At 34.8% G+C, this 14,273-nt stretch overlaps 1 protein-coding gene across 2 annotated transcripts in view; it reads right to left on the bottom strand.

Annotated features, from left to right (window-relative positions):
- LOC128983126 (5'-3' exoribonuclease 2 homolog) overlaps window positions 1-12,939 on the bottom strand; it is a 237,619-nt gene extending 224,680 nt beyond the window's left edge. For both annotated transcript variants that reach the window (XM_054402296.1, XM_054402297.1), the window contains exons 1-2: window positions 12,549-12,939; window positions 3,539-3,666 (exon numbers count right to left, since the gene is read on the bottom strand). In XM_054402296.1, coding sequence (XP_054258271.1) covers window positions 3,539-3,666; window positions 12,549-12,623 — 203 coding nt within the window. In that variant the 5' untranslated portion in view covers window positions 12,624-12,939. The remainder of the gene's footprint in view (window positions 1-3,538; window positions 3,667-12,548) is intronic.
- Between the last annotated feature and the right edge of the window lie 1,334 nt (window positions 12,940-14,273).

The following is a 14,273-nucleotide window of genomic DNA, read 5'->3' as shown; positions in this document are numbered from 1 at the left end:
GGAGGAGAAGAAAGAAGGAGATATATTGGTAGTAGCGTTTATGTCCAAAAGTGGCAATAAATTCTTCTGGCCTACACCTGAAGACAAACAGGAAGTTACCATTGCTGGGTTAATGTGTGTGACCAAACCACCTTATCCAGTGTCACAACGCCATTACCAAATAGAAAAAAAAGAGATGGAGAAAATAAAGAAAATTGTTTCTAACGTTTAGTTGGAAGACTAACTTACTTGTATTAGTTTGAACTGTTATTATTAGCATATTCTTTTTTTCATTATTTCAATCTTCTTTTGATGCCTATGGACATATTAAATATTAAGATATAGTTGTTCTTTATGTCATAGTGTGAGATTCTGATTCATCTCTGTAACGGATGTCACACACATGTAACAGAGGTCATACACATGTAACGGAGGTCACACACATGTAACAGAATGTCACATTTTTAATTTATATTTTTAAAATACGTACAGTGTAAATATGTATAAATTGTTATATTTTTTCAATTTAGTTTGATTTTAAATTAGTACACAATGATTTTCATGACTATAAAATCGTATACACACATTATGAGGTTAAAAAACCTGTGTAAAACTCGTATTTGGAAAATAATTACATCTTTTCTAAGCTTTTATGAAGATATAGGTAAAACAAAAGAAACAGGGCTGTAATATATTTAACAACAGTATATTTGAGCAATAAAAAATAAAAAATACATTGGGTTTCCCATTTTTTTCATCATGTAATTAAGATTTATCTTAGTGTGACCTCTGTTACACAAAACGAGAATTTTCAGTATAAAACTATCTCTACCATTGACATATATATCTATTAGTGCTTTCTACGTATTTTGTGGTGTTCTATAGGTTACCAGTATTAAAAAGTGCAATTGTCATTAGAATAACTATTAATAAATATTTTTTGTAATCACTACTTAGAATCGTACTTTATTCAAATTATGACCCTTATGACGATTAGATTTAGGTATCTGCATTCCTAAAATTCTACGGGAAGGGAGGACAACAGGTCCGCGACGTAGGAAGTGGTGAAGGAAGTAGTAAAGGCAAGCTGTTTGGGGTATAGGATCTGTTTATGACCATTAGATTAAGGTATTTGCAATCCTAAAATGCTATGGGAAGGGAGGAAAAAGGTCCGCGACGTAGGAAGTTGTAAAGGAAGTAGTCAAGGTGAGCTGTCCAGAGTGTGTAAACTGTTTATGACGATTAGATTTAGGTATCTGCATTCCTAAAATTCTACGGGAAGGGAGGACAACAGGTCCGCGACGTAGGAAGTGGTGAAGGAAGTAGTAAAGGCAAGCTGTTTGGGGTATAGGATCTGTTTATGACCATTAGATTAAGGTATTTGCAATCCTAAAATGCTATGGGAAGGGAGGAAAAAGGTCCGCGACGTAGGAAGTAGTCAAGGTGAGCTGTCCGGAGTGTGTAAACTGTTTATGACGATTAGATTTAGGTATCTGCATTCCTAAAATTCTACGGGAAGGGAGGAAAACAGGTTCATGACGTAGGAAGTGGTGAAGGAAGTAGTCAAGGCGAGCTCTCCGGAGTGTGGGAACTGTTTATGACGATTATATTAAGGTATCAGCAATCTTAAAATGCTGTTGGAAGGGAAGGAAACAGGTCTGTGACGTAGGAAGTGGTGAAGGAAGTAGTAAAGGCGAGCTGTTCGGGGTATAGGATCTGTTTATGACCATTAGATTAAGGTATCTACAAACCTAAGCATGCCCACGAAATAGAAAATGGTGAAAGAAGTAGTAAAGTCTAGCAGTGCGGAGTGTGGGCAATGTTTGTGGCAATTAGATTAACGTATCTAAAATACTAAAATGCTATGTAAAGTGATGAAATCAGGTTCACGATGTAGGAAGTGGCTTAGGAAGTAGTAATGTATGGGCATAGTGGGAGAACCGTCTGTGGCAGTTAGATTAATGTATCTTTAATCCTAAAATGCTATGAGAAGGGAAAGAAACAGGTCTATGACGTGTGGAAATGGTGAAGGAAGTAGTAAGGCTTGCAGTGCAGAGCGTGGGAACTGTCTTTGGCAATTACATTAAATGTATCTGCAATCCTAAAATGATATGGGAAGAGAGGGAAACGGGTCCACGACGTAGGGGGTGGTGAAGGAAGTAGTAAAGTTGAGCAGTGTTGAGTGTGGGAATGAATCAATGTATCTGCAATGCTAAAATGCTATGGGAAGAGACTGTAGACTGTAGGTTAAAATGATTAAGGAGCACGAATCGATACATATTTCGATGCATGCAATCGTTTACAATATAAATTTACAACTGAGTTCACAACAGCAGATTTTTACTCTATGGAGGCTAAAAACAATTTTTACTCCCTAAAGAGTAAAAATGCTACTTTAGGCCCAAAACGCATGCATTAAAAACGACTGTTTTTACTGCAGTAGGCCTATGACAAAAACAATATAGCCTAATATGAACCCTTGATGACTCCGCTCAATTTTGTGGATGCCTCTGCGAACGCCACCTAGTATGGGTTTTATGGGAAAATCCCTATAAAAATCAAAATTTCCAAAAAGTGAAAAAACGCCTGGAGATACCATGGATTAGTTTACACATCCACACATAGGCTACAGACACACACACATACACACATCACTTCAAAACCCACTTTTTAGGGTTCAGGGGGACTCAAAATGGATATATCCACTCAAAACTCAAACTCAAAAATTTTGACCAAAACATAACTTTGACATATACAAAAACTTTGTATAGCCTAGCCGGGGAGAAATTAAAAAGCCTTCTTGGGCTCTTACGTTAGATGCTTAGAGAAGTATGTTAACCCTAGTTCCTCCAAAATTACAACCTCCCCCACCGCTGGCAAGTCGTTTACAAATAGGCTGAACAAAGTAGGTGAGAGAATACATCCCTGTCTTAAACCTGTATAGGTGTTTTTAAGTTAGGTTTGCCTCATTTTACTACAAAAAATCTTGATATTTTGTTGAATTTTAATAAATCTTTTTGAACTTGGTATCGTTTGTAGGGAATTAAAAATGCTAAATACAAGTTTTCTTAAAATTTTTTATAAAATCTGCTATATTTTAGAAATTATTTAAGTTCAAAGAATTTATAAGGCCACCATTTTGAGATAATTTTTAGTTGAATTAAAAAAAAAAATTTTCTAGCATGGGTCTCTTACCTTAACAGATATAGGCTACCAAGTTTCATAAGTAAAAGATCGCTTGAAAAAAATTAAAGATAAAAATGTTAATGTAAAAAATACAAAATGACAGATATCTGGTTAACTGAGCAGTTTTGGATAAAAAACTTATTTGTTATATTCTCTTTATTTTGACTCGAGGAATCACTAAGTAAATTATGTCCCCACCTTTTTTGAACACTCTGTATATCCAAAACTTCATCATTGGAACACACAATTTGACACAATGGGGGGGGGGGTGAAAGGGAGGGAGAAAAGGTGTCTCACAAGATTCCTGGAACTGGTAGGTTAAGTTCCAGTGTATCAATTTCCAGAAATCAAGCAATGGTGAGAATGTACTTACTTGTCCTCTGGATGTGTGCAGGGATGAATAATTCCATTCATATCCAAATATAGATTGTCAAACTCAACTCCGTTGGGATTTGGCTTGGAAGTATCTACTGGCAGGTCTGTTCCATCTAATTGTTTAGGCTGTAATATAACAATTAAAATTAATACGCTTTATTCATTTGCGGTTTGAATTTGTATAGAGAGGTATAGGTCTTAATATAAGATAGGCCTAATTAGCACAAAGTAATGGACCATTGACAGTTTGGTACCCCTTCCCGTATTGGCAAACATTTTTAAATGAAACTAGACAACAAAAATAATTATTTAAAAATGCTTGCATTCATGAAATTGATAACTTATTGCTTTAAACTTACTATTTCTACTGTCCTAATCAATCTGGAGGTAAGAAAAATTAATAGGTAACTATTTTCATTATAGCCTTCACTTTACCTGTCCTAATATACCCTTATTTCAAAACCCTTAATACAGTCACGTATCCACATATGTGGATACGTGACTGTATTATATAAAGCCCAATCTACTTCGAAAACTTTTGACTAACTAACTAGTTATTTAGTTATTCATTAGGTAGGCTATAATTTGACTAACTAGATTTTTTACAATTTTTCATCTGAAAACTGTTGATTAATAAGTTCAATGTTATACATTTAACAAATTCAAGATTAGGCTTATTAAATTGTGGGAAATAGTTCCACATGAATCTGAAGATTCTAGCCTACCCTTTGACTATTGAACTCAATTGACTATTAAACTTGGTCAGAAAAAAAAAGAGATGGAAAATAAAATTTTTTAGACACTTGCACATTCTGTGACTGGCTCACACAACTAAGTTTATGTTATTTCTTTATTTAAAAATGTGACAGCTGGTCCATATAGGTCTAGATGGGATTTCTGACTTCAGTATCCAATGGTCAAAGGCCATAGGGGCTTGGATTACAAATATAATGTAACACACTTTATTGTCATTTTGAACCCCCCACCCCCCACCACACTGTAATGCTGTGTTGTGTAACACACTGTAATGCTTGAGCAACCCCCCCCCCCCTCCCCACCATTGTGTTACGTAACTCGATCGTAGTAGACTTTAATAACAGCTTAAGCATAATTTGACTAGTGGGATATGGATTTAAATAAACTAGATAACCTGTTGCTCGAAACCGAGCAAAACTGCAGGCTGTAATGAAAGAATAACCAGTAAAAAAATAAACAGCAAGACTTAATCAAAGAGTCACTCTAAGTAATTTCTGAATGATTATATAAATATGAAAAATATAATGTTGTAAAAAGATTATAAAAGTAGTATACAATATTTAAATTTAGATCCGCTCTCGTAATGCTTTGGCGATATCCTATCTCTTATGTACTGTAGGTGGGTTCCCTCTATGAGAAAGTAGATGTCAACCACACACTGTAGTGAGTTTTTAGACTTTTTGTAGCAAGCTAAATTGCTCTTAAAATTAATTTCCATTCTAGCTCCTGAGCTGTTGAATTCAACATAATAAATAGGTTACATACCTTATAAATCCGGATTTATAAGGTATGTAACCTATTTATTATATTAAATCTCTCTCTTTCACCAACCAGTAGGACACGTACTATAGCATTGTTAAATTATTTGTCCTACCTATATGTTCTGATTTAGCCGTGTTTAAATTAGGGGCGCCAACGAAAGTCTCCGGTTGGGAACATAAGAGGGTAAGCAAGTGGATCTAAACGACGGATCTAGAACGGATTCACGTTTAACATTATTAGTTTTTGGAAGAGACCTAAGATTTATTTGGCCAGGCTGTGCTCTGTTTCAGCTTTAAAAATAGCTGCGACATTTATTTAAGTAGCATAAGTAAGCACACGAATCTCACTGTACTCATCGGACCTCTCGTCCCTTCTAAAAATCCTCTAAAATTCCGCTATAATTTTTAAAGATTAGGCAAATAGGTTGGCAATGTGACCCTATTCCCACATATTTTTTCCTGGCATTTTTGTTTGAATTGTGTTTCAAGCGCTGTTGGGTTCCAGTGCCAACGTCGTACTCAACTATACATCTGTGCGGGTTCAAGATGACCTTCTAAAGGTATTAGATTATTTACTCGGAGATAACACGTGTCATGGATCTTTAAATTGTAGATCCCCTGTGTGATCCTCTCATCTAAATGAGCTTCAGAGCTGACCATGGCAAAGGTGAAATTGAATTGACGAATTTTAGATCTAAGCCTCGCAGCCCTGTTTTCAGATTGGGAGTTTCCAATAACTTCCTCAAAGTATAGTGAATTCCGCAGATGAGGTAAACGGGTCTTTCATTTATGGTAACAATGAGTGAAAATTGAACTGCTTCGGTCTTTCCTTTGCTTAAAATGTAAGCCACCACAATGTAAACATTTAACGTTCATTTGTCTGAGGAGATGTATCCATGATGTATCACCACGATGGTACTCTGTATCCTTCAAATGTTCCATTGGTAGGTTGATGAAAGCGGTAACGTCCGCGTTCCCTCCAGCCACTCACAGTTCTTCATCTTACTGGTGGCTTAATTTTAAATTGATTTAAAAATACGTAAGTTAACCAAACAACAGAAAACACTACAACGGAATTTTGATATACATTGTAAATTACGTGATACGGTAATGCAACGGGTAGGTAACTGCACTAAGAATAATCACTTTCAAACATTCACTTGTTCATTACACCGAACTGTAACCAAAACTACATGGTAATTCAGTAAAATAAGAAGAAAGTTAAATTAATTTAAATATTACGAACAATGTGTTATCAAGTTTTGCTAGGAAACTATTTTATGAACCAGACTTATTTAACAGACGTTTAAATGAAAATATCTGTTCCGGCTTTGCTCTGGAAGTTTTAAGTCCTGCAGTCTGTGATTAACCTTAAAAACTATTTCAAACTACGTCCATATGTTATTTGTAAACAAAGGGAAATGAGTTTGATCTAATGTCAACAGATGGCGCCTCCTTCCAAACTTTAGCCCTTAAGTGTACTTAAGTGGCGCCCTTTCTTAATATTCTGAGACGTATTTGCACATCTACGTGAAAATATCTTTAATTTGACACCTCAAACGTTAAAATCCGTCAAACCGTTATTGAGTTATGACTGTGAAAAGAAACCTGCTTGCGTATTAATATATAGATCATTAAACTTGTTATGACTTTAGTTTAGTAATCTTCATAAAATCAAAATTCATACAAACAAACAAGATTGTTACGAAGAATAGGTACGTGGACGTATCTTTTTGTACAAGTAACTGATTTAGATATCATTTTGATTATTTTTGCATTTTTAAAGAGGAATGTGTGCGTTATATAACGTTGAGCCAAACCCCCTCCACCATATAACACAGTGTAGTCTTACCCCTCCCCCCCCCCTTAAGTGTATTTTGTAATATGTGTGTGGCCCCATAATCCTAGAGCTATTATTACAAGGCAACGATGTGGTTCGGATTAAACTATTTAAACTGTAGTTCCCTTAACTTCCGCTATCATCGGTGAGCGTAAAAGTCGCACGACGGGGTTCAATGACTAGAGGGGAGAAACATTCTGTCAAACACTTAAGTTACACATAGTCAAAATGATAGCCCTAAAAGTGTAACTTAAGGTAAGACGGGCGTCTCTATCTCGCCCATGTTAAATTCATACATTGTAGGTACCTACACATAACTTTTACAAATATTAACATATGTAGTTGATTTTTTCTGGGCTTATTCTAGCCATAGTAAAGAGCAATAATAGGAACCAAAAATTAATTTGGTTGAATAATAACATTTTTATGGATTATTGTTGTTTATTGATTTTTTTTACATCTTTTTACTACACATAAAAGCCCATATAAAAAATAATTTTTAAACAACACAAAAACTGGTTCCTATTACTATAGAAAACATTACAAGGAACAAGTAAAAAAAATTGTTCGAATTGGTTCATAATTATGGTCAAAAAGTGTACCGAAGTGTTAAAAACCTCAACTTTCGGAAAATGGCGAAAAACTAAAAAAGACGAGTTGTTATGAATTAACGTTTTGAACTTTACAAAACGGAGCTTGTTAAGTTTCAGAAAAACTCTAATAAAACATAGATATATTATTATTTTTATATTGTTTTTGGTATCTATGGAAACAACAAAGACAGGTCTACAAAACTAAACAATAAAAAAAATTGTGTAAAAAAATTCTTGACGCCTGCCTTAAAAAATACGAGTTATGAATATTGACAAAACGGAGCTTGTAAAGTTTCATAAAAACTCTTATAAAACATAGATAGGCCTATATTATTATTTTTATATTGTTTTTGGTATCTATGGAAACAAAAAAAAAAACAGGTCCACAAAACTAAACAATAACAAAAAATTTGTGAAAAAAATTTTTTGACGCGTCTTACCTTAAATTTAACTTATCTTATTTTTGATTAACTAAGTTTTAATTGCACACTACTTTTAAAATTAAATTTAGGACTACAGACTTATTATTATTTCAGCGATAAAATGTCCATGGTTTATAATACAAATTTTTAGCTTATTGTAGGACTAAATAAAATGTATTTGTTTACGATATTGTTTAAACGATTCAGACCAATTAACCACAACTAAGCAAGGATCAGTTCCCCAGTACTTAGGGTCTAAGTGCAATTGTTTTATTTAAAAAATGGTGTATAACTTGGAAACGTAAGTTAGGTAAGTTATAGGCCTATCTCATAATAGAGGATGCACCTGCAATCTGGCTTTATAAAATACTTATATAAGTTAAAAGGTAATGAATCTAGAATAAAACGTGGCTAAAATTAAGTTAACTTAGGCTAAGTTATTAACTTGAATTAATGGTAAGTTTACTTTTCCTGTTAAAGGGAACATTCCCTATTATCAATGTTTTTCTCTCAACATTTTGATATTTTATTTGTTTACATGACATATTAGGGTAACGAATTGAAACATATCACCTGACAACTACGTTAAATAAATATTGTTCAGTAGGCCCTATCTACAAACAATAAACTTAGGCCTAATTTAAAAGCATTAAATTGAAATGATTATGAAACTGTTCTAAACTAACCTAACTTAACATAACTAACCAAACTTGCTGTAAAATTTAAAAATTTATATTCTCCACTTGCCTTTTATGTTACAGTATCAAACGGAATTTTGAAATGCAAGTTTGGTTAGTTATGTTAGGTTAGCTTAGAACAGTTTAATTTTTTAATCCATAGGCCCAATATATATTTTAGCCTAAACAAGATCAGTTGTAAATTTGTAAATTAAATACAGAGTGATTCAAAATGAATGACCCAGTTTTAACGCTTTATAACTTTTATACTATTAAACTTACAACTATAAAATACACATCAAACGAAAAATCAACTCAAGTAGTTAATGCCTTCCAAAGACACATCATTTAACAAAATCGATCCAGCAGAACTGTAGATTTAATTGTACAAAGTTAAAAAGTAATCTCCAACTTTTTTTACCACTACAAATTTGGAGGTTACTTGACGTTTTTGTAAATCAATTTTAAATGGTGAGGAAACTGACCGAAGTGGAAGGTAATATTCCGAAAGAGAATAAAATTTCCTACAATCTACTGTTGTGCATATTTTGAAAATACTTAAGAAAAGTACCAAAAATTGCCTAAAAATAAAAGAAATTGAAAATACCCGTCTTCAGTGTAGACAATAAACATAGCAAACATTAAATTTCACACTTTTTTATTTTAAGCAAAATTTAGGCTACATTTATTGCGTATTTTCAAAAAATGCATGATAGTAGATTGTAGGAAATATTATTCTCTTTCGGAATATTACCTTCCACTTTGGTCGGTTAACTCACAATTTAAAAGTTATTTGCAAAAACGTCAAGTAACCTCCAAATTTCTAGTGGTCAAAAAATTTTGAGATTAGGTTACTTTTAACTTTGTACAATTAAATCTACAGTTCTGCTGGATCGATTTTATTAAATGATGTGTCTTTGGAAGGCATAAACTCTTTAAGTTGCTTTTTCGTTTAAAGTGTATTTTATAGCCTAGCGGTAAGTTTAATAGTATGAAAGTTATAAAGCGTTAAAACTGGGTCATTCATTTTGAATCACCTTGTATGTTTAGAATATTATTATAGATCGTAAAGGAAAACAAAAATATTGATATATATAAAAAAAATCATCGATAATAATGAATGTTCCCTTTAACAGGAAAGTACCTAACTTAGGCTAGGCCTATAAACAGCCTGTTATTTTATTTAAAATCGTTATAAGTAACTTGTAAGTAACTTAACTTAGTGGTCCATTTGAACAATATTTAGGTTAAGTCATATTTTAGATAGATGTTAACATTTAAAATAGGCTATCAATTATAAAAGTTATAAAAAAATTTTGAGCAAGTATTAAGTTATGTAGCGAGAAAAATAGTTAAAAAAACTAGAGAGTTCAAAATAGATTTTGGTGGTGGAAAGTTTTGGTCACCTGACTACAAAAACAGCTGCTTTTGGCGATCGACAATTAAATTGTATACAATATTACATATTCTGAAACTACACTAACACGTTCAGTGATAGGGGCGGGATTCACGCCCGCGGTACCAGCACCACTGGCGCGGGGCGGGAAATGTCATCCTTCTCCAATGCCAACAACCTTGCTTCAATGAGAGCTCAGCCATTGCCGGGGAGCCATTCAGAGCTACAGGCGTTTAGCTCAATGAACCTTAGATTCGTAATGTTGACCCTCGTTTTACGATCATTTAGGAATCTCTCCGACTAAAACTGATTGCGTTTTTGGATTCAGCGTGAAAAATACTGTAAGTAGACATCAAAAAAGTACATAATACCGCGTTGTAGACACACCAAATAATGAATCGTTGTTAAATGTTATTACGATTTGTGTTTTTGTATTGAATGGTAAATAACTAACAGCTGTTTCCACTCCACAATCCTTCCTCCCCTTTAAGTGTTAGTCGCCACTAGCACTTGGACTCGTCCATACCATAAATAAGTTAATAAATCAACAAAACTGAAGCTTAATATTAATTATTTAACTGTACGGTCATTTAGGAATCTCTCCGACAAAAACTGATTGCATTTTTGGATTCAGCGTGAAAAATACTGTAAGTAGACATCAAAAAAGTACATAATACCGCGTTGTAGACATACCAAATAATTACCTAAGCTACTTACAAGTTACTTATAACGATTTTAAATAAAATAACAGGCTATTTATAGGCCTAGCCTAAGTTAGGTACTTTCCTGTTAAAGGGAACATTCATTATTATCGATGATTTTTTTTATATATATCAATATTTTTGTTTTCCTTTACGATCTATAATAATATTCTAAACATACAAGGTGATTCAAAATGAATGACCCAGTTTTAACGCTTTATAACTTTCATACTATTAAACTTACCGCTAGGCTATAAAATACACTTTAAACGAAAAAGCAACTTAAAGAGTTTATGCCTTCCAAAGACACATCATTTAATAAAATCGATCCAGCAGAACTGTAGATTTAACTGTAAAGATGAAACTGTAAGATCAATGAAATATGGTACTTTACAATAAAAATATTAGTTTTGCATTTAGTAAAGTCATTAATAAATTATAAAAGCTAATATATAAAACTGGCCCAAGGTGCCCCGGTCTCCTCTAATATTGATTATTCGATTGTTTAATTCGATATATCGTTTGGTTAGTTAGATTAGGTTAACCTTACCTAACTAACCAAACGATATATCAAATAATCGATATATCAATCGATATTTTTATTACAGGTTTTTTGTGCCAACAGATATGGAAGTATACCCCCGTAAAATCCCTTCTGGCAATGTTTTTGTCCCGGTTCCGGCAATTTTCTCTTTTCGAGCCACTTTTCTTTCAAAGACACTGGCTACGGATCCAGGCAGTGCTGCTAGCTTTGGGTGTCTCAGTGAACTACGTCCACTCTCGGGCTAACGCAGCACAATCACCGCTGCTCTATTTTTATTCGTCAGACTGAAATATTTGAATGCCAATTGCGTTCACCGATTCAGTTGCGCGGCGGAGCTTCGCCCGGGACTCGCCGCCATTGGCGAGCGCCTGTTTGAAGGTATGCCGCACTGAGTGTGTTAAGAAACTGTACCCATTGTCCCAATACCAAGTTTATAAGCAGAGCTAAGTTAAGCTAGGGCCTTCTTGCCTTTGTAGTTAGCCTACCTATAATTTGTCCATTGAAAATCGATCAGACATAGGCCTAACTCAACAATAAATTATCTTTAATAAGATAAGTAGGGGCCTAGGCTATCAAAATTAAATTTTAGCCTACTCGGAGGTACCTAAAATAGCCTATATCTAACAAATACCTTGTGGTTAAAATTCTTGTCTGTTTGTCTCTGTCTCTTTAACCCTAGATCTGGCGGTCATTTTATTCACCAGTGGAGGGTAAGTATATTTTGGCCCTTTGTAGTGGTTTCCCCTATAAGTTATTTCGCCACAGAACAGTTGTTAGTGAATGGGTCAATCCATATCAGGTGGTCCAGAAATAAATTAATTGGTTGCTTCAAGATTTTTAATTTTTAATATTTTGACCATTGAAAGTATAGGCCTACATCATTAGAAGTACAAAAATACAATTAACTTACCTATTTTTATTGTCTACTGTATGGCGGCATCATTTAGGAATCTCTCCGACTAAAACTGATTGCGTTTTTGGATTCAGTGTGAAAAATACTGTAAGTAGACATAAAAAAAGTACATAATACCGCGTTGTAGACATACCAAATAATTGCCGTAGCTTAACTTGAAACTATCGATTCGATTAGGCCTAGTAAACCTTCATGCGATTTTTTCACCATCAGCAAGTTTGGTTGGTTAGGTTAGGTTAATTTTATCCTAGACATATTTAAAAATATTGATTATTAATCAATATTTCCATTTCGATAGTTTCAATCTATATTAGCATAGCCCAGTTAAGAAACTGTACCCGGGACAATGTCCTAACTTGAACTTGATCCTTGCCCAATCTATTGAATCTAGCCTAATTAACTTACCTTTTCTTCAATGCAGTGTACGATAACCGATGGGTATTTTCTGGTTAACCAGCGAAAAAATGCTGGAACTCCCATTTTATAAATTTAGAAAACGAAGGTGGTAGGTATAACTTAATAGGTTATAAAAGTTTACAACTAAGTTACCGGTACACTGTTAACATTACAGAAATTCTTCAGAGGAGACAAAATATAATAGGTTATCAGCCCTACATAGATCTGATCAATATATAAAATGCATTTAGTTTACATTTTCGGAAAAAATTCGGGTACACAATTCATGAAATATTTTCATCCAATTTCATTGATGGCAAGGAATAACGAAAACAAAAATGATTACGTTATTGACATTGATGACAAACCCCAACACCTAACACCTCTCTCGCTCGCTGAGTGCTGACACTGCCACTCCTCTGACACTGCACTGCGACTGCACTGCACTGAACTGAACGAACTGAGACTGAGTCAACAGTCAACGAGTCAACTCGAACTCACTCACTGAGTCACTCTCACTCTGCTCACTGGACTGAGTACTGAGTGAGGTGAGACTGACCACGTCCAACTACAGGCCACGGCCTTCGAAGTGGCAACGTCGTAAGTGGTGTTGTAACAGCTGTTTTGTTTGGAAGCAGCTAATGGTATTTGTGTATTTACCTAACCCGCCATGTTAAACTTCCCTATCCCAAGCGTGATGTATACAACTTCCTTACTTCTCGAGTGATGTAAAGTATCAAAAACTCACTCGGTGATGTAAAGAAACCCATTTAAATAGCATTGAGTGCATAACTTAAAAAATATACCTCTATAGGTACTGTTACACCAGAGCGAACAGGAGCGAACGAGCAGTAACGAATGCGAAATTCACTTCGGTGTGACCGGTGCAGCGAACACCAATCGGCCGTGTTTGGCAGTGCTCGGAAGTCGCATATTCGCGTTCGCACCTGCTCCATCCATTGTCGGTTTCAGCGCGAACGATCAAAGGAAATTCGCGTTCACTCGAGTTCGGTGCTCGCTTCAGTGTGACCACATCGGCACTGAGCTAAAATTATAACTGGAGGTAGCACTGCCATGGCAGAAGTCTGTCAAGACCGTGTCGCTGATTTTGTTAGGTTGGTATAGCAGTGAGTTTTTTTAACCAATGACATGGCTTCTATAACTAGGTCTGTATAGCAGTGAGTTTTTTCATCCAATAACATGGCTTCTTTATAACTCACACCTCACGCAAACATGGCGGCTGGCGACACGCATCTTTGACATTCAGTGCTACCTCCAGTTAGAATTATAGCTCAGTGCACATCGGAGTGATCGGAGTGAGTCTGGTCCTTGCCGGTGTCTGGATTACTGCTATCAACAAGTTGTTTAAGTCAAAGGTGGATTTTTTAGTTGTACTACCATATTTTATTATTCCTATTTTATTTAAATATTGAGTGGACTGATGAGAACATATTGGAGCTGATTGAAGAATACAAAGCGAGGCCAGTGTTATGGAATCCTGGTAGTGATGATTATAAACTGTTAAATAAAAAATTAACTGTTTCAAAATTATTTTTATTAAACAGTTAGTCTATTTAAAAACTGCAAGGTGAGACAATGCACGGTGACGATTCAGGGATTATCGTTGCCATGCAGTTCTTGTGGTGGCGGAGCACAAGCGAATGACGTTTCGATCAAGACACTTCGTATGTGTTCACTCTGGTGTGACTACTCCCATTCTCAGGTGTTCGCGAA

Source organism: Macrosteles quadrilineatus, unplaced genomic scaffold (genome assembly GCF_028750875.1).
Source record: "Macrosteles quadrilineatus isolate MER2022 unplaced genomic scaffold, UCM_ALF_1.0 Scaffold_1__1_contigs__length_201487025, whole genome shotgun sequence".
NCBI classification, from domain to species: domain Eukaryota; kingdom Metazoa; phylum Arthropoda; class Insecta; order Hemiptera; family Cicadellidae; genus Macrosteles; species Macrosteles quadrilineatus.
This window is presented reverse-complemented; position numbering and strand designations above follow the sequence as displayed.